This window comes from Pipistrellus hanaki, assembly GCF_964339955.1.
Source record: "Pipistrellus hanaki genome assembly, chromosome: 2".
Lineage (NCBI taxonomy): Eukaryota > Metazoa > Chordata > Mammalia > Chiroptera > Vespertilionidae > Pipistrellus > Pipistrellus hanaki.
Genome location: NC_140504.1, coordinates 1,876,319 through 1,894,062, shown reverse-complemented (window position 1 = coordinate 1,894,062; position 17,744 = coordinate 1,876,319). Strand labels below are relative to the sequence as shown.

Genomic DNA, 17,744 nt, shown 5'->3' with positions numbered 1-17,744 from the left:
GTGGCAACAGGCCAGCCCTGGGCCTGAGGACAGGCAGTGCCCGGCGCCTACCACACAGCCCCGGCCGCTCCTGCCTGGTGCAGGGTCCGAGTGGCTGTGGGTCCCGTCGCTGGCAGATTCCATGGATCCTGGAGACATCGGCGCTGGTGCTTCCTGTGCTGGAGGTCATGGTTTGATTCCCGGTCAGGGCACATGCCCGGTTGAGGGCTCCATCCCCAGTAGGGGGCGTGCAGGAGGCAGCCGATCCATGATTCTCTCTCATCATGGATGTCTCTCTCTCACTCCCTCTCCCTGCCTCTCTGAAAGCAATAACAACATATCTAAAAAGTGTTTTAAATACGACGCGTAGTCTTAAAGACATGGGTGCCTTTCCCCAAAACGGGCAAACACAGCCACGTGAAGGGCAGGTCTCATGACTTCGTGTCCCCGTCGAGCGACGCCTCTGTCAGCCTCTGTGCCCATGTCCCACTCTTGTTTTGGCTTCTCGTGGCCACAGAAGGGGGTGGGCTGGGTGCAGAGAGGTGCCGCCTTCCCACGGCACAGGGACACGGAGGACACGGAGGGAACATGGGACTCGGAGGGGCCACAGCTCTGGCCTGCGGGGGGCACAGCGACCCAGCCTTCTGCCTGCTGTAACCCCATCCCGCCTCACCCGCTCATCTCAGGCAGTCCGCCCCCTGTCCGCATGCCCTGAGCACCGCTCCGGACGCGCCTGGTGCCAGCACCGCCTCGCCTCGCTCTCAGAACCGCCATCTTTTCGTCGGGGTGTCCGTGCCCCGGGCCCGGGACAGTGCTCCCCAGGGCACGCGGCTTAAAGACCAGGGTGACTGTCCCAGGGGCAGGCGGCGGGCGCTGTGCCCTGGGCGGCCGCACCGAGGGGAGGAGTCTCCCTGCGTGGGGGTCGCTGATGGAGGCACAGGCGTGTGTGTGCGTGTGGGGGCGGGGGGGGGGGCACAGCGCAGCTTCGCACACAAGCGCGCACTCGGTCCCACGGGACAGCGGGCTTTCTAAATTAGCCCGGGCTGCGGCTGGGGTTCGGGGTTCAGGAACCGCTATAATTAGAATTTCCTTTGAGGCCCAGGGCTGACTCTGGAAACGGGTTTGTGACTTCTCGACTTCAAAGGCCCCTAACGGACCCCAGGGCGGTGGCCTCGCTCGCTCGGCTCCTCCCGGCGGCCGCGATGGAAACGGAGCCGCTCCGCCTGCTGGTGCGGAGGGGGCCCCCGGCCCAGGCGTCCCGTCTCCACGTCTCAGGGCCCTGAGAGGCGGCCGCCGTCCCTGCGGCCGGGGCAGTGGCAGCCCCCAAGTGGGCGCCGGGTCCTCGCGAGGAGCTAGAGGGGGCTCGGCCATTGGGACTGACACAGGCGGGACATCGGTGATGGCCGTCAAGCCCTGGCCGGTGTGGCTCAGTGGATAGAGCGTCAGCCTGTGGACGGAAGGGCTTGGGGACGGGACATCGGTAATGACCTTCTGGCTCTGGCCGTGTGGCTCAGTGGATAGAGCGTCAGCCTGCGGACGGAAGGGCTTGGGGGCACATGCCCAGGTTGTGGGTTCCGTCCCCAGTGGGGGGCGTGCAGGGGGCAGCAATCAATGACTCTCTCTCGTCGTTGATGTTTCTACCTCTCTCTCCCTCTCCCTCTCTGAAGTCAATGAACATGTTATTTAAAAATAAAGGCTGAAACACAGGCAAGGGAAACGCACGGAGATGAGTGTGTCCTGCCACAGGCTTTCCAAAGGGGCGTCGCAGTGGGTGGATCACGTGGTTGGTTAGAGCCGCTTGTGTCAGAGCGTGGGTGCGAGGGGAGGTGTGTGTGCACGCGTGCGCAGCAATGGTCACGGCGGCCGGGGGTGCAGCCAGGCGTCCCTCGGGGACGTGGGGGGACATGGCGGGGAGCACCTGCAGGGGAATATTCTGACCCGAGTGTGAACCGGCCGGCATGTCTGAGCGACGTGAGCCCCGCACAGAGGACGGGCTGGGGTTGGGGTTTTAGGAACCACCTGTGTGCAGCTCCGTTTCCCGCAGGAGGCGGCTCAGAGGCGGCCCTGGCAGGGAGGACGGAGGAAGGAGAAATCCGGGTTCACGGGGACAGTTGCGATCTGGGAAGATGAGCAGTCTCTGGAGATGCATGGCAGTGACAGTCACACGTGTAAACGGGCTTATCCCCACGGAAAGCATGCTTACACACGGTTCACGTGATACATTTTATGTTGTGCATATTTTTTTAAAATATATTTTATTGATTTTTTACAGAGGAGGAGAGAGGGATAGAGAGTAGAAACATCAATGAGAGAGAATCATTGATCAGCTGCCTCTTGCACACCCCCTACTGGGGATGTGCCCGCAACCAAGGTACATGCCCTTGACCGGAATCGAACCCGGGACCTTTCAGTCCCCAAGCCGACACTCTATCCACTGAGCCAAACCGGTTTTGGCTATGTTGTGCATATTTTATCACAATAAAAAGTAGGGGGCTGGCCAGTGTTGCCAAGTGGATAGAGCATCAGCCTGAAGACTGAAGAGTCTCGGGTTCGATTCCAGTCAAGGGCTCGCACCTCGGTTGCAGGCTCCTCCCCGGCCTGGGCCCTGGTTGGGGCGCATGCAGGAGGCACCAATGGATGTGTTTCTCTCACATCCATGTTTCTCTGTCTTTCCCTCTCTCCTCCACTCTCCCTAAAAGTCAGTGGGACAATATCCTTGGGTGAGGATCTTAAAAATAATAGTAAGTGGAATAAAATAAAAAGTAATAAGGGGAAAGAGTGTTCAAGGAGCTCCGTTTCTACAAAGGGGTATTTGAACACGTATGAGACTTGCTGTGTGGACATGGATGTAAATGCCCTGGCTGGCCCTCCCCCTGCTGAGCATCAGAACCGGGGCTGTAGTTTGAAGGTTTGGGAGGAAAGCGGGGAGCGCCTCACTCTGCGGAGCTCAGTCCCCTCGCTGCCCCGACGCCCCCTCCCCCGGAGCACGGCTGGGACTTGCAGGGAGCACTCGGAGCAGGCGTGGCCGTGGCCATGGCCGTGGCCGTGGCCAGTCCTCCGTGTGAGTCCTGGCTCTGCCGCTTGCCGTCGTGTGGCCTTGGGGCTGCTGCCCTGTAGAAGCCTGGCGGTCTGTTTATAACATGAGAGCGATCCAGGTGCCCTTCCCACAGGGGTGTTTGAGGTGCCACCCCCCCTCCCGGCCGGCCCCGCCCCGTGGGCAGGAGGCGGCGGCCCAGATCGGGGGCACCTGCTGTGAGTGCGCGGACGGCTGTGGGCGCTCGGAGCAGAGACTCGCCTTCACCCCAGCGGAGAAGGCCAGGGCTCTCGTCACCATCCCCTCACCAGGAGGGAGGAGCACCCACAGCTCGGGGAGGATGGGGCTTTTCACAGAGGCCGGAGCACTCCCCGTGGTGGGGCTGTGTATGGTGGCACAGCTGGTGCAGAACTCAGACCGGCACCTTTCCCTCCTTGTGCAGCGTCAGCGCTGGCTCTGGGCTCCGCCCCAGCGCGGTGGGGAGAGGGAGCTGGGAATGCGCCAGAGGAGCCTGTGAGAGGCACCCAAACACATCGATCTCCCGCACACGCGGGGCGTCTGGTCTGACAACACCCTGGCCCCTGTGAGAAGCAGCCGACACGCGCCCGGCACAGCGCCGACAGCGAGCCCTGAGCATCCGCAGGCACGAGCGCCTCTGCGCGGAGCGGGCTCGGGGTTTGAAGACCAGTCTCTGCTCTGCGCTCCTGGCCCAGGGTCTGCACTCACAGCAGGTGCCCCAGCCTGGCCCGCCTCCTCCTGCCCCCGGGGCCGGGCCGGCCGGGAGGAGGGGGGACCTCAAACACCCGCCAGGGGAACGGAGGCCGTTCTCAGCGGGACCGGCCTGCGCTGAGCTGACCTCCCGTGGGAGGGCTCTCCGTCCCCCCCCTCCCCCCGCTCACTGCGTCCACCCCTTCTCTCCACGCGGTCCCTCCTTCTCTCAGAACCTCCTCCCCGTGGGGCTGAGCCAGAGCTTAAGATGCTCTCCGATCAGCAAACAGGAAACCGCCCTCCATGGACAGAGCCCTCACAGGTCTTCTTCCTGGGACTCGGAGTAGGAAAGGGTTCAGTCCTGTCACGTGGGCAGCGGGAGGCTCAGCGTGGTCTGACGGGTGTCTCATCAGACCCTCCCGCGGAGCTGAAGGAGGAGGCCCCGCTCCGTGACGCAGGGACAGCCCCCCACTGGCCGGGCGGCCGCGGGCAGGGAGCCCGCTCAGCGCTCAGCACACCGCGTCCCAGTGGGCCCGCTCCGTCCGCCCCGTCCCAGCTGGACGCCCGGACCTCGGAGCTGAGGCCCGAAGCCGTCCCTCAGCGGCCGCTCTCCTGGCTGCCGGTCAGTCCGGAGACAGACGGAGGCTGGGGCTCGGGCAGCGGAAAGAGCCTGCGTGACTGGAGCCCAAGCCAGGGTGCGGGGCAGCTCGGACCCGGCTTCCCCAGGCCGCCTCCAAAGCCAGGGAGACCCTCGTCTGTCCCAGGTGCCACCCTCCCCCCTGGCGCCGGCCTCCAACACACCCCGGAGGACACAGCCCGGAGCATGTACTCCGGCCGCCGCCACAGGAGAGGGGCTGAGCTCCCAGGCAGCCCTTCCCTCCACGCTCCCTTCCCTCCCATGAGCGGGGAGAGAGGCCGGGGCACCTCCCACACCCCCCCCCCACGGCCTCCCGGGGGCCACACAGTCCCTGAGCGCGCACACAGCCGGTCCCGCCAGCACCCCGCGGCCCCCTGCCCCAGAGCGGGATGGGGAGGAGGCCGAGGGCAGAGTCCGGGGGTGGGGTCCCCGCGGCCAGTCCCGGGAGCAGGGCCCGACGTGGGTCCGTCTCCCACACTCCGGCCGCAGCCCTCACTGCCCGGACCCGGGTTCCGTTGTGGGAAAGCCGCAGGCATGCAGTAGTTGCATCGGGTGATCCTAAAGGTAACTGACAAGATTCTACCTCCTACCTTAGCCGCTGTGGCTCAGTGGATAGAGTGTCAGCCTGCGGACTGAAAGGTCCGGGGTTCGATTCTGGTCAGGGGCATGTACTTGGGTGGCGGGCACATCCCCAGTAGGAGGTGTGCAGGAGGCAGCTGATGGACGTTTCTCTCCCATCCATGTTTCTAACTCTCTGTTCCTTCCCTCCCTTCCTCTCTGTAAAGAATCAATACAATATATTTAAAAAAAAAGATTCTACCTCCTGTGCCCAGCACCACGTGTTCGCACACACACCCCTCAGAAAAGAAAGAAAAAAAGAAAGAAGGAGGATAGCCAAGGAGCCTCTTCCTCTTTCCCCAGAACCGGAGATAAGGCCCCGTGCCCGCATCCACACCGCCGGGGGATTCTGTCCGTCCTCTGACAACGGCCTCCTCCGGTGATGCAATGCGCCTGATAAAGGCACGCGGAGGGCTTGAGCAATGGGCCCGGGCCGGGGCGGCGGGGCTGGGGGGGGGGGCACCCCGTTATCTGCGGCCCGGCCCCGGGAGATAGCGGCCGAGGGGCCTTTATCTGGCGGCACAGAGGGGAGATCGCACCCGGAGCCCGGCCAGCGCCGCCCAGGAAGCACCTTGCGGGGCTGATGCAAGAGCTGCCCGGCGTGACGGTTGGCGCGGGTTACAACACGGCGTTGAGCAAGGCCTGCTGCCCCCCGTGCCCCCCCGCGTCTGTAGTCACCCCCCTGGCCCCCTCCCCTTTCTCCCCCCCCCCCCCGCCCCCAGACAGCCGGACGCTGGGGTGGATGTTTGCTCTCCCCTCCTTCCCATGCAGACCCTTTCGGAGCGGAGCAGCCAGACCTCCTCCCTCCTCCTCCCTCCGGCTCCTCTGCGGCGGGCACTGCCGGAGGGAGAGGCGGGGGCACTGCCGTGGGCACTGCCGGCCGGAGAGGCAGGGGGCACGCCGTGGGCACTGCAGCCGGAGAGGCGGGGGGGGGGGGCACCGTTGGCAGAGCTGTGTGTCTGGAGCCTTTCGGGCCGGCGTCTCCCTCGGAGGTTTCCGGCTCCGCTCCGAGACCCCGGGGCGGAGTGTAATTTATGGGATCGCCCTCGGGAACCGCTCTGGCGGGGGAGGAATCAGCTCGGCCTTTGGTGGCTGTGAGTTTGCTGTAGACAAGCTGTTACAGCCCCTCCCCGCCCTGTGTGTGAAGCAGTGGCACGGCTGCTGAGGGCGGCAGGTTGGGGGGACAGGACAGGGGTCCCATCGATCCACACGGATATCCCAGCAATTCCTCCTGGAGAACCCTGCATCTCCTCTGGACCGTTAAGTAGACTTTCCACGTCCAAGACAGACGGGTGACGCAGCGCCCAAGACTGACCTCAAGCTTTACATCCTCTTTCTGGAGAGTTCCGCTGTATTCGGGGGGCACTTCTCCGCAATCTGGTGGGGATCGCAAATAGGAATTTTTTTACATCTTTTTATTTCTGGGAGGCGGGGGGGCAGCATCGATTTGAGGTGCCAACAGTCATAAGAATGAGGAGCCTTCTACCTGCTTATTCTAAAGATAAATACTCCAGCTATGTGTCACTAACACCGTGTGTTTCTTAAGTCATCGGGATTGTCTAATGCGGTACATAGTGACCCTCACAAGTGTGTTGACATGAGCACAGCAATCCGTGCCACGGCTGACTGCATGCCTTCGGTGCCGTGGTGCTGAAGTTGGGGGACACGTGTGCCCCCGTATGTCCCCTCGTGTCTCTCTGGCCTCAGGTTCACGTGACCCTCGGGCCAGAGCCGAGAAGCATGCTCTGTGGTCTTCGGAGCTGGGACCCTGCAGACCTCACTGAGTGCAGCTGTGGCCGCCCTTCAGCTGGCAGGTGGCCCGCAGGTTGATATACTGACCGTATTCTGAAAGATCAATGTTACCTTTCAGAATCAGCCTATGGATAGGATTGCTCTCTGAGGACGAGAATCATTTAACCCCTCTGGATTCCGCTCTGGAATCATGGCTGATGGGCACGGGCCTCTGGCTCTCACCGCCCTGGGCTGTGTGTGTGATGCCGCCGGAAGCCAGCTCTGCCGGAAGCAGAGGGAGGGGAGAGGCTTCGGTGAGACCCCCTGGGAGCTCCAGGAGACCCGTGCGCCGTGCGGAGGCCGGGCCCCGGGCTGGCCACCCTGACGTGGCCCGGGCAGGGTGCCAGGGGTGGGCTTGGGGCTCCTCGGAGGCTGTGGCCGGCGTGGGTGGCGGTGACAGTGGTTCGGTGGCCTTTGCAGTCAGTGGTCGCTGTGCGTGTCCTCCTGCCTCTGTACATGAGCTCTGCTCAGGGTCGACTCAGAGGGAACCTAGGAGCCCACGGGGCGTGTGGCTCAGTGGGCGGCGCTGTCGGCGGGTGGGACCCAGGGCCCCGCACTGGTGGAGGGGCCGCAGCATCGCTCTTCGGGGTGTCTGTCACGGCACCCCCAGCGGCCACTCCCGGGCCCCGCGTGGCGGTACGGACTGGCTACGCGCTGTAACTGTAAAACGCACGTAGGATGTTAAAGATTAACGTTAAAAAAAAGAACGTAAAATACCTCGATAATTTCACATTGACCAGCTGTGCAAAGGGGCCTGTTTGGGAGGTACTGGGTTAAACGGATGGAAGTACCTGATGAGAGGGCATTTCACTCGTTTCTCTTCACTGTTTTCCTGTGGCCACTGGCCACTAAGAACGGACGCCGTGGGCCTGTTACACTGCCGCGGCCAGGCCGCTCCGGAGCGAGGGGAGAGCCCGCCGAGGTCTGTCCGGTGCTCCGCCAGGGCCCACCCGCCGCTCACGCCTGGCACCGCACGGGCAGACCTGGCACCGCACGGGCAGACCTGGCACCGCGCCGGCCGACAGCTGGCCGGCCGCTCGCCGAGTCCCGTCCCCGGGGGGAGGACGGGAGGTCACGGGGTCCATGTCAGGGTTTCTGTTCCCCGTGGCGGAGGCTGAGGGAGGGCGGGAAGGGGCCGGAGCCCTGCACCCCGGACTGGCACTCAGGCAGGACCCGGAGGCGCTGGGTCCTTCTGTCCTCACCACACGCCCTGCTCCCAGGTATCGGTCCTGGTGACCCGGGAGCTGGCACCCTGCCCGGCGCCCAGGGAGCTCGGAGGGATGCTGGCGGGAGGGGCATTGAACACTGCCCCCCGGGACTGTCCTCAGGGCCTGTGAACACAGTGGGAGCAGGGGGGATGGGAATCCATCTGATGTTACTGTGAACTCAGAAGCCTCTGCTCAGCAGACCTCGCCTCACGCCCCAAACGCTGCGGGTGCAGGGGCACTTGCGCACAGGACCCCGAGGACGTGCGGTTTGCGTGGGGAGGAGTTTCAGGAAGGTTCTCCAGGGGAGACCAAGAGATCAGCTTCACTTCTCAGAACTCTGCGAAGGACACCCATGGGGACACGTAGCTGTGATCAGAGGAAAACATGGCTCGTCATGCATGCAGACCCATGTGTGGATCGTGTATGTGTGTGCCTGTGTGTGTGCACATATGTGTACATGCATAGAGACCAAGAGTGAACCGAGTGCCCTAACCTCTCCCAGTGGGAGGTTCTCAGCCTGTAAACGGCGGTGGCATGGTGCTGCTGCGGGGACTAACGCAGGCGAGGGGCACGCACCACTGGCCATGGCCTGGGATGTTAGTGGCAGGGAGGGAAGGGGAGAGAGGGAGGGGGAGAGAGGGAGGGGGAGAGAGGGAGGGGGAGAGAGGGAGGGGGAGAGAGGGAGGGGGAGAGAGGGAGGGGGAGAGAGGGAGGGAGGGGGAGAGAGAGAGGGAGGGGGAGAGAGGGAGGGAGGAGGCAGGGAGGGGGAGAGAGGGAGGGGGAGAGAGGGAGGGGGAGAGAGGCAGGGGGAGAAGGAGGGGGAGAGAGGGAGGGAGACAGAGAGAGGCATTTAGGTCTCTGCAGGACCAGCCACCCCACGCAGCGCCCAGTCGCCAGCACACTGACCTCTCCCCCTTCTAGTTCAGTTCCAGCCTCTGCACCTGCTCCTCGGGCAGGTCCCTTCCTCTGCACAGGGGCCACCGCCCCCCACCCCCGCCCCCCCACCCCTGCCCCCCAGCAGCTGGGGCACAGGGCGCAGGGCACAGGGCGCAGGGCGCAGGGCGCAGGGCACAAGGCGCAGGGAGTTTGGGGCCAAGAAGACACCGGCTTTCCCCTCAGAGCCAGGAGCCAGGAGGCGCCCGGGAAACCCTTCTCCTCGCCCCCTCTTCCCAGCCTCCGCATGGAGAGGCACCAGGGTCCGTCCCCCACCCCCACCCCCACCCAGCCCCCGGGAACGTCCAGGCGGCCAGCCTGCTCGTCTCTCTGCCCCACACTCAGCGCCTGGCCAGTCTGATCGGCGGTCCTGCCCGGAGCCCGCTGTGGATACCCGCGGGTCCTGCCCGGAGCCCGCCTGTGGACACCTGCGGGCTCTGTCATCTCTGCCCCGTCCGTCCTCAGTGCCTGCCCTGCCGCCAGTGCTGTGCTCTGTGAGGTCTGTACGGAGCGGGTTCAGGCACACGCCGCGGCCCTGTGCCAGGCTCCACTGAGACCGGCCACGTCCACCCCTTTCATCTCCTCCGGGCGGCCTGCAAACCCCTCATTACTCCAGCGGCTTTTTTTTTTCACTTTGCCAAAAACAGGAGGCTGGGAGCTGCCGAGCTCCTTCTCCCGCCTGCTTCAGGGCGTCTGGAAACTGCAGTAATGACCTCCCTCTCAGCTTCCGGGCTTTAAAGCTGCGGGAGGCTGATGCTGCGGGGTGCGGGACGCTCCGATGGAGGCCGGAGAAAGGGCGTTTCCTGCGGGTTTGTGGCCGAAACGCTGGCCATTCTCACACGGAAGGCTGACGGCCTGGCTTCCCCCTCAGAGCACCCGTGTGGGGTCACCCGGGACCGAGGACCCCGCGTCCCGCTGTCCTCCCTGCGCCGCCGCCTGGTGAGGGGCTCCGGGCCGCTGTCCGGGGCGCTGGGCGCAGTGGTAACTGGTATCAGGTGTTTTAAGGATGTGAGGCCTGACACACACGAGCACCCTCCCCACCACGGGAGAGAGGGAAAGCCGGCAGGGAGGAAGGAGCATTGCGAGATCCCGTCCTCGGAAGCCATGCTCGGCCTGGCCGGCCACCCGCGCGGGTCTCCCCTCGGTGCGTTCCCAGGGGCTCCTCCATCGCTCCCAGAAAGGAGGGCTTTGTGTTTTTTTCCTTGCATTGAAGCCTCTGGCGTGTGACGGGTGTGTGTTTTCGCGTCTTTGGTGTAGCTTCGAGCTGCGTGTGGAGCCGGGCCTGCAGCTCCCAGCGGGCCTGCACCTCCCAGCGGGCCTGCACCGTCGCTCAGCGAGCCTCGGGCCCCGTGAGCGGGTCCGCAGGGCAGCAGGGAGCCCGGGGCGCAGGCACGGGGAGCCTGAGCGTCCGGAACCGTCCGCTTTCCATCCGCTGACTCACTGTTCTCATCTCTCTGTGCCAGCGCGGACAGCGTGCCCTGAAACCTCCGTGCTAAGGCGTGTGAGAGGCAGGGGGCGGGGGTTAGCTTTCAGACCAGCCTGGACTGCGGACAGAAGGAAGTTCGTCAGCCATCGGTCAGTGTGGGGTTGGCTGTCAGCAGAGCCATACAATCACTTTTCCTCTTTTCCTCTCTGTTCTTCCAGAATGTGTACACGGAATGAATCCATCTAGAGACCTTCTCGGTAGGTTAGATTCCCCATAATACTTGTATAAAATATGCATCCATATATATGAATCCATATATATATGCATATATATATATATATATATATATATATATATATGCATATGTGTGATTTTTTTTTGTCTATGTGGCCTATACGTGATGCATGACATAAATTAACCAAATAATTAAGGCCTTTGTTTTGCTGATTCAAAAATACTTAGATGCTGCTCTCTGCATTGTAAACGCCAAGCCCAGTAAAACGCTCTGTGAAGCCTCCAATGGCACCCTCAGCCAGCAGCTCTGCCCGCGGGCGCGTTCCCGGGCACCTGACTGCATGGCTGCGGCTCTGGAGAGGGAGTTCCCGCCTCTGTGATGGGAGCGGCCATGCACGGCTTCTATGGGGCGGAGCGTGTACTGAGCTCCCGCACTTGGCCGAATGTCCTCAGGCCGCCACTGTGAGCCGCACCAGGAGGCATGGCGTTCAAGGAAACAGCCACACGTCCACAGGGCACCCCCGGAGACAGGCCTGGGGGGGGGGGGGGCGGTGCAGCGGGAGGACGAAGGAATTCGGTTCCAGAAGGGAACACCCTTCCACAGCCCCCTTCCCCGGGCGCGGGTGCCCACCGCAGCGATGGGGCCGGAACCGCCAGCAACAAGCAGGTCCTCTGGTCTTCGTTCCCCTCACGTGGTGCTGAGAACAGAAGCAGCTCTGTCAGGAACATCCCGTTTTCAGAAACGGAATTTTAGGAAGGTTCTGCTCACGGGGGGTTTTGTGTTTAAGAGAACGCTTCAGATTCTTCTAACCTCAGCTTTCTGCATATTTTATCTTTGACCGGGTTTTGCAAAGAAAAAAAAAAAGTAGGATATTTAGGTGTTTTCTGAGCCCACCTACAGTGACATGTTTACCTAATGCTGAAGGAGAACAAACGGCCCCGTTCTCCAGGGAAAGGGTTATTTTTCCTTCCAGCTCACTAAACACCAGGTTTAAAGCTCGCCGGGAAAACTGACATTCCGTTGCAATCAGGAGCCTTTTTGAAATTTCCGCCAGGGAGGCGATCTGGGGAAAGCCTGGCACACCGCATCAGCCCAGCAGCACTTTGTTCTGCTTCCCACTGAGGCCGAGGGCAGAGGGGCACCCCAGGGGGCAGGGGCGGACTGGGCACGCGCCCCTCCCTTCTCCCCAGAGGTGGGGAGGTCAGTCTGTCTCCGCTGACAGGAGCCTCCTGGAGGAAGGCGTGCATTCCTCCCGGACCTCACAGCCCCGAGGGTGCGGGTCCCCCTGGCACAGACCTCACAGCCCTGAGGGCGCGGGTCCCCCTGGCACAGACCTCACAGCCCTGAGGGCGAGGGTCCCCCTGGCACAGACCTCACAGCCCTGAGGGCGCGGGTCCCCCTGGCACAGACCTCACAGCCCTGAGGGCGGGGTACCCCTGGCACAGACCTCACAGCCCTGAGGGCGCGGGTCCCCCTGGCACAGACCTCACAGCCCTGAGGGCGCGGGTCCCCCTGGCACAGACCTCACAGCCCTGAGGGCGCGGGTCCCCCTGGCACAGACCTCACAGCCCTGAGGGCGCGGGTCCCCCTGGCACAGACCTCACAGCCCTGAGGGCGAGGGTCCCCCTGGCACAGACCTCACAGCAGGGGGTGCAGGTCCCCTGGCACAGACCTCACAGCCCTGAGGGTGCAGGTCCCCTGCTCTGAGGGGTTGGGGTCCCCCTGGCACAGACTGTACAGCTCTGGGGGTGCGGGTCCCCCTTCGCTCAGTCCCCTGCTGCCGCTTTCCGCTCACTGGGCGCCTCGCTGAGGAAGGGGCGGGGGGCGGGGAGGTGGGGGGGTGGGGGTTGGGGGTTGCAGGTGTGGGAACCCCAAGCGCAGGCCGGCCGGATGGGGAACGAGCCCGCAGGACTTCGCTGCCTTCACCGTCCTCCTGGGGGAACTCGGGGCGCGCCGGTCGGTCACTGTCCTCCTGGGGGGACCTCGGGGCGCCAGTCGGATGCTCCGCGGAGGAGCATCTGTGGCTGAACCCCGCCCCGGGCTGAGCTGCGGACCTGACTCCCGCGGGGGGGTCTGGGGGGCGGGGCGGGGGCGGGGGGAGCCTGACCCGAAGCCCCTGGGGGTTGAGGGTTTCCAGCCGCCCAGCCCGGCAGGAGCCGCGGCTGACCGTCCGGAGGGCGGGACCGCGATCTGCGCTCTCCCCTCCCTCTGAGCCCCACAGGCCCTGGGGAGGTGGCGGGAGGCCCCAGAGCGCCAGGTCAAGGGGGGGGGGGGGGGGCGGTCCTAGCGAATGCAGGCGCCGGGCAGCAGGCTTCTCAGTTGCTCCAGGGCGGGCAGCGGTCGGTCCCGCCGGTTGGCCGGTCGGTCTCCGGGCAGGGCCGGGGCGCCCCGCTCTGGTGACCACGCAGAGTTTGGCATCACTGGGCCCAGGAAGAGGGGGGCGTTGGGGAAGGGGGGCTGTCCACATGAAGGGGGGCTTCTAACACACAGTGCGTTTCCCTCTGACCCCGGCCGGCTTCCCGGTGGGCGGGAGGCTCCGGGGACCCCGCAGGGACGCCTGGCGGGGCCGCCCGCAGAGGCCGGTGAAGGGGTTCGGGAGGAGACCCGGGTGCGGGCCAGTGGGGACCCCGCGCCCCCAGGCTCCCAGGCCATCTGCCCCAGCAGGGGCAGCGGGGCGGGCAGGGCCCTCTGGCCAGCTCCCCGGGCCGTTCCCGCCGGTTCCCTCAAAACTGCGGTTCTTACAACAGGGACCCGAGGCTGAAACCGGTGTGGCTCAGTGGATAGATCGTCGGCCTGCGGACTGAAAGGTCCCGGGTTCGATTCTGGTCAAGGGCATGTACATTGGTTGCAGGCACATCCCCAGTGGGGGGCGTGCAGGAGGCAGCTGATCTATGTTTCTCTCTCATCCATGTTTCTAACTCTCTAACCCTCTCTCTTCCTCTCTGTAAAAGAGTCAATAAAATATATTTATAAAAAAAAAAAAAAAAAGATTGATCCCAGGCCGTGAGCGAGGGCCGCTCCTGCCCCCTGGCGGCCGTGCGTCCTCCTGCGGCCGCTCGCCGGCGCCTCCTGGTCCGGGGACCTGACTCCGCGGGGCCTCCCTCTGCCCTCAGCCCCGGGCAGAGCCTGGGGGAGTGCGGGCGGCCCCCCAACCGCGCCTCTGCTGGGGGGGGGGGGGGAAGGGCGGGAACGGGGGTGCGGAGGGCGCGGCCGGGGCGCGGGGAGGGCCCATCTCCCGGGAGGTGAACTTGGGGGCTCGGGGGACCGGTGGGGACGGGCTCCGGGTGAGCGCCCTGCCCGGAGGGGAGGGACCCCCAGGGGAGGGAGGGACCCTCGGTGCCCGGGACGCTGCCCGGGGCGGGTCCCCCAAACTCCGCACCGAGGCCCGCGGAGCCGCCCGGCGGGGAGTCCCGCCCGCAGAGCCTGGGGGAGAGGGGATGCTCCAGGGCCGCGCGGAGCCGGGCCGTTTCGGGCGCCGCGGGCGGTGTGGGGTCGGGGACCGGGCCCGGGAGAGGCTCCGGCGGCTCCGGGGACGGAGCGGGCCCGCGGCGCTGCGCCTCCTCTCCCGCCGCCAGGTCTCGGGGTCTTTCCGGGGGGACCCCCTGTGCCCGCCGCCGAGCCCCCGCGGAGCCGGCCCCGGAGCGGAGCCGCAGCCGGACACCGGCCACAGAGAACACGCCCAGCACCCCCTCGTGGAGCCGGGCCGCCGGCTGCGCTGGAGAGCCCGCCCCGCTCCCGCCGCCGCCGCCCGGACCTCCGGTCCCCCCCAACCCCGGCCCCGGGGTCCAGTCCCCCCACACCCCTCCGGCCCCGGCCCCGGGGTCCAGTCCCGCGCGGGCGTGGCCGCCGCGGAGGAGCCTGGAGCCTTGGGCGGCCGCTGTCTCCCTGGGGCCGGGGGCGGCTCCCTCTGGAAGGTCTCAGGCCAAGCGGCTCTGAGTCCTCCCGCCCCCGCCGGCCTCCTCTCCCTCCGGCCTCCTCTTTCTCAGTCCTCCTCCTCCTCCGTCCGCCTCTGCGGTCCCCGGGCCGCGGCTGCCAGCAGCGCCCCTCACCCGGGTCTCAGGCCCACGCGCACCAGTGCGTGTGCGGGTGCGTGTGCACAGCCCAAGGCCGCAGTCTGCAGCGGGGCGGGGCCTCAGGGAGCGTGTGAGCCTGTGTGCGTGTGTGTGTGCGTGTGCATGTGTGTATGCGTGTCTGTGTGTATATATGTGTGCAAGTGTGTGCGCGCCTGCGTCTGTGTGTGTGTGTGTGTGCGGGTGTGTATATGTGCTTGCGTGTGTGTGTGTGCGAGTCTCTGTGTGTATGTGAGTGTGTGTGAGAGTGTGTATATGTGTGTGAGTGTGTGTGCGTCTGTGCGCGCCCGCGTGTGTGAGTGTGTATGTGTGTGAGTGTGTGTATGTGTGTATATGTGCGAGAGTGTGTGTATATGTGTGTGAGAGTGTATGTGTGTGTGAGTGTGTGTGTGTGAGAGAGTGTGTGTATGGTGTGTGTGTGTGCAGGGATGCGGTGCCTGGGGAGCGGGCGGCTGCGTACAGTAGCGCGGCGGGGGGCGGGGCAGGGCCGCTCCGAGCCGGCGGGCGGCGGGGCGGGGCGGGGCGGGGCGCCGGGCGGGGAGCGGGAGCCGCGCCCTGCGATCCGGAAAGGCCGGCGATTGGCCGCGGCCGCCCGTATGCAAACGAGCGGGGGACCGGCAGGGCGGCCCGGCTTACAGGAACCGCCGCACTTCCAGCCTCATTCATAGCGGCCCGGACCGACCGCAGGCAGCACCATCCCTGGCTCCAGCGCCCCTCCGCGGCTCCGGGCGCCCCTCCCCGGCTCCGGGCGCCCCTCCCCGGCTCGGGGCACCCGTTCCCGGCTCCGGGCACCCATCCCCGCCCCCGGGCCAGCGAGAAGAAAGTCAGCTTCTCCGCCTGCTGCTCCTCGACCCGCGCCGGAGCTCCGATTATTATTTTCCTTCCTTTCGTTCTGACTCTTGAATGAACTGGCGCCTTGGCTGATGGTCCAACTCCTCCCGCGGCGGTGAACTCCGGCGGGGAACTCCCGTGCGCTCCTCCGGCCGCTGCGGGAGCGCGCTGTGCGGCCGGGAGGCGAGGCGGGCCGCGGAGCCGCCGTGCTCGGCAGGGCGCGCGGGGCGAGTGCGTGGGGAGTGCCCCCCGCCCCGTCTGTGTGGATCTGCGCGGCGGGCCCCTCCCCAGAGGCCGCTCCACCTGCTGCGGTTACCGGCGGCGGTGGGGCCAGCGGACCCGGGCTCCCAGGCCGGCGCTGGGGGAAGCGGGAGGAGGACCCGCTGGCGGCCGCCCGCCCGCCGGGCTGACTCACCGCGCCCGCCGGGGAGACGGTGCCGGCTCTGTGCGTGTGGCTCCGCCGCTGCTCGGCTCCCCCAAACCGCGGGGTCAGCCACAAACTCACCCACACCCCAAACCCCAGCTCTGAGAGCTGTCACCCACGTGGACTTTTCTTTTTTTGTTGTAAGATCAGCTTTTCTTGGGAAAGCTGAACCTTTGGGACTGAGCTTTCTGCCAGGACTTGTTGGGAGACCGTGACAAGTATTTCCTCCCGGCGGCCCTTCTCCGACTACTGAGGCTGATGTCCACGGCTGCTTTAAAAGAAAACCGGCAGCGGACATTGATGGACCTCTGCTGTGTTTAAATCCTCTACAGATCGCCCTGTAAATATTTTATGAAGCAGAGCCTATGTATATATATTTATACGCGCGTGTGTGTATTTATATACGCATACATTAGGAGCGCGACCTTCCACCCGAAGCTCCAGCTCCGGAGCCCGTTTTGCACGATAGAAGCGGCAATGCTCGCGGAAGACGCCCCTGTGTTTTCTGTTTTGGTTCCGCCGGGACTTTAGACAAAACTCACCTGGGAGCGCGGACAGGCGGGGACCCCTGGAACCTCCGAACCGCGGGCGCCCGGTCCCGTTTCTCTCCGCGGACGCGTTTTAGGGGGCGTTTGGGGACTTTGCCTCCCGAAACTTTTGTGACAGCCACAGACTGAGCTTCAATCGTCAGAGCCGGACCCGGCCGAAGACAGCCCCCCTCGGTTTCGGGCTCTGGATTGGGGCGCCCACTTTTTATAAAGCGCTCACTCCGCGGCCGGATGCGGGGAGCCCTGCCCGGGGCCTAGACCTCCCCCTCCCTCCCTCCGGGCCGGTCAGGAGCCTAGCCCGCCCCCGCCCGGCCCCCGCGGCGCCCCGGGCCCGGCCTTGCATGTGGGTCTCCCGGGAGCCGCCGGCCGCCGGTCCGCGCCCCCGCCGCCGCCCCGGGCTCGGAGGAGCCGCGCGCAGGGCCCGCACTCACCCGGCCTGTTGTGATGCGTATCCCCGTAGATGCCAGCACGAGCCGCCGCTTCACGCCGCCGTCCACCGCGCTGAGCCCGGGCAAGATGAGCGAGGCGCCGCCGCTGGGCGCCCCGGACGCCGCCGGCCTGGCGGGCAAGCTGAGGAGCGGCGACCGCAGCATGGTGGAGGTGCTGGCCGACCACCCCGGCGAGCTGGTGCGCACCGACAGCCCCAACTTCCTCTGCTCCGTGCTGCCCACGCACTGGCGCTGCAACAAGACGCTGCCCATCGCCTTCAAGGTACGGCCGGGCGGGTGGCGGGGGCCGAGGCCACCGGGAGGCCGGCAACCAGGCGGGCGGTCCGGCTCCCAGTCCATCCCCCGACGCTGGAGCCCGGGATGCCGCGTTGCTGGGGCGACCCTCCAAGGGACCCGCCTCTGGGGAGGGCTGCAGAAATCAGGAAGCCCCCAAAGACATCCACCGCAGGGCGGTGGGACCTCCCAAACTTTATACAAAGGTCTTTAGCTCTGATACAAAGTAGCAAAAGTTAGAACCCGATTTTGAAACAAAGTAGCAAAAGTCAGCCCCAGGCTTTGATACAAAGTAGCAACAGTCAGAACCCATCGGCCTGGAGGAGGCTGGTTGCTCCCGCCACCGCCGGCTGAACACCGGGCCGAACACCCAAACCCTCCTGCAGGTTTTCCACGGAGCAGGAGGAATGGGGAGCTTTCCGACCTTCGGGTCCGCGCACACACGCCGACAAGAAGACCTGTCAGGGCTCCCCACCCACCCTCTCTTTAACACCCCTTAGCAATTAGCATGTCCGAAGTCCACCGGGCAGTGAGGTTTGCGAAAGTTTTTGAAGTTTTGGCCAGCCTGCAGCCTGCTCTG

At 65.3% G+C, this 17,744-nt stretch overlaps 2 protein-coding genes across 5 annotated transcripts in view; one reads left to right on the top strand and one right to left on the bottom strand.

Moving 5' to 3' along the window:
• KCNE2 (potassium voltage-gated channel subfamily E regulatory subunit 2) overlaps positions 1 to 17,744 on the bottom strand; it is a 286,345-nt gene that overhangs the window by 46,107 nt on the left and 222,494 nt on the right. The window lies entirely within an intron of this gene.
• Positions 1 to 17,744, top strand: part of RUNX1 (RUNX family transcription factor 1) — a 148,977-nt gene that overhangs the window by 60,138 nt on the left and 71,095 nt on the right. For 2 of the 4 annotated variants that reach the window (XM_084873662.1, XM_084873660.1), the window contains exons 3-4: positions 10,553 to 10,591; positions 16,903 to 17,153. In XM_084873662.1, coding sequence (XP_084729788.1) covers positions 10,553 to 10,591; positions 16,903 to 17,153 — 290 coding nt within the window. The remainder of the gene's footprint in view (positions 1 to 10,552; positions 10,592 to 16,902; positions 17,154 to 17,744) is intronic. The other 2 variants (XM_084873663.1, XM_084873661.1) reach the window with 1 other exon arrangement.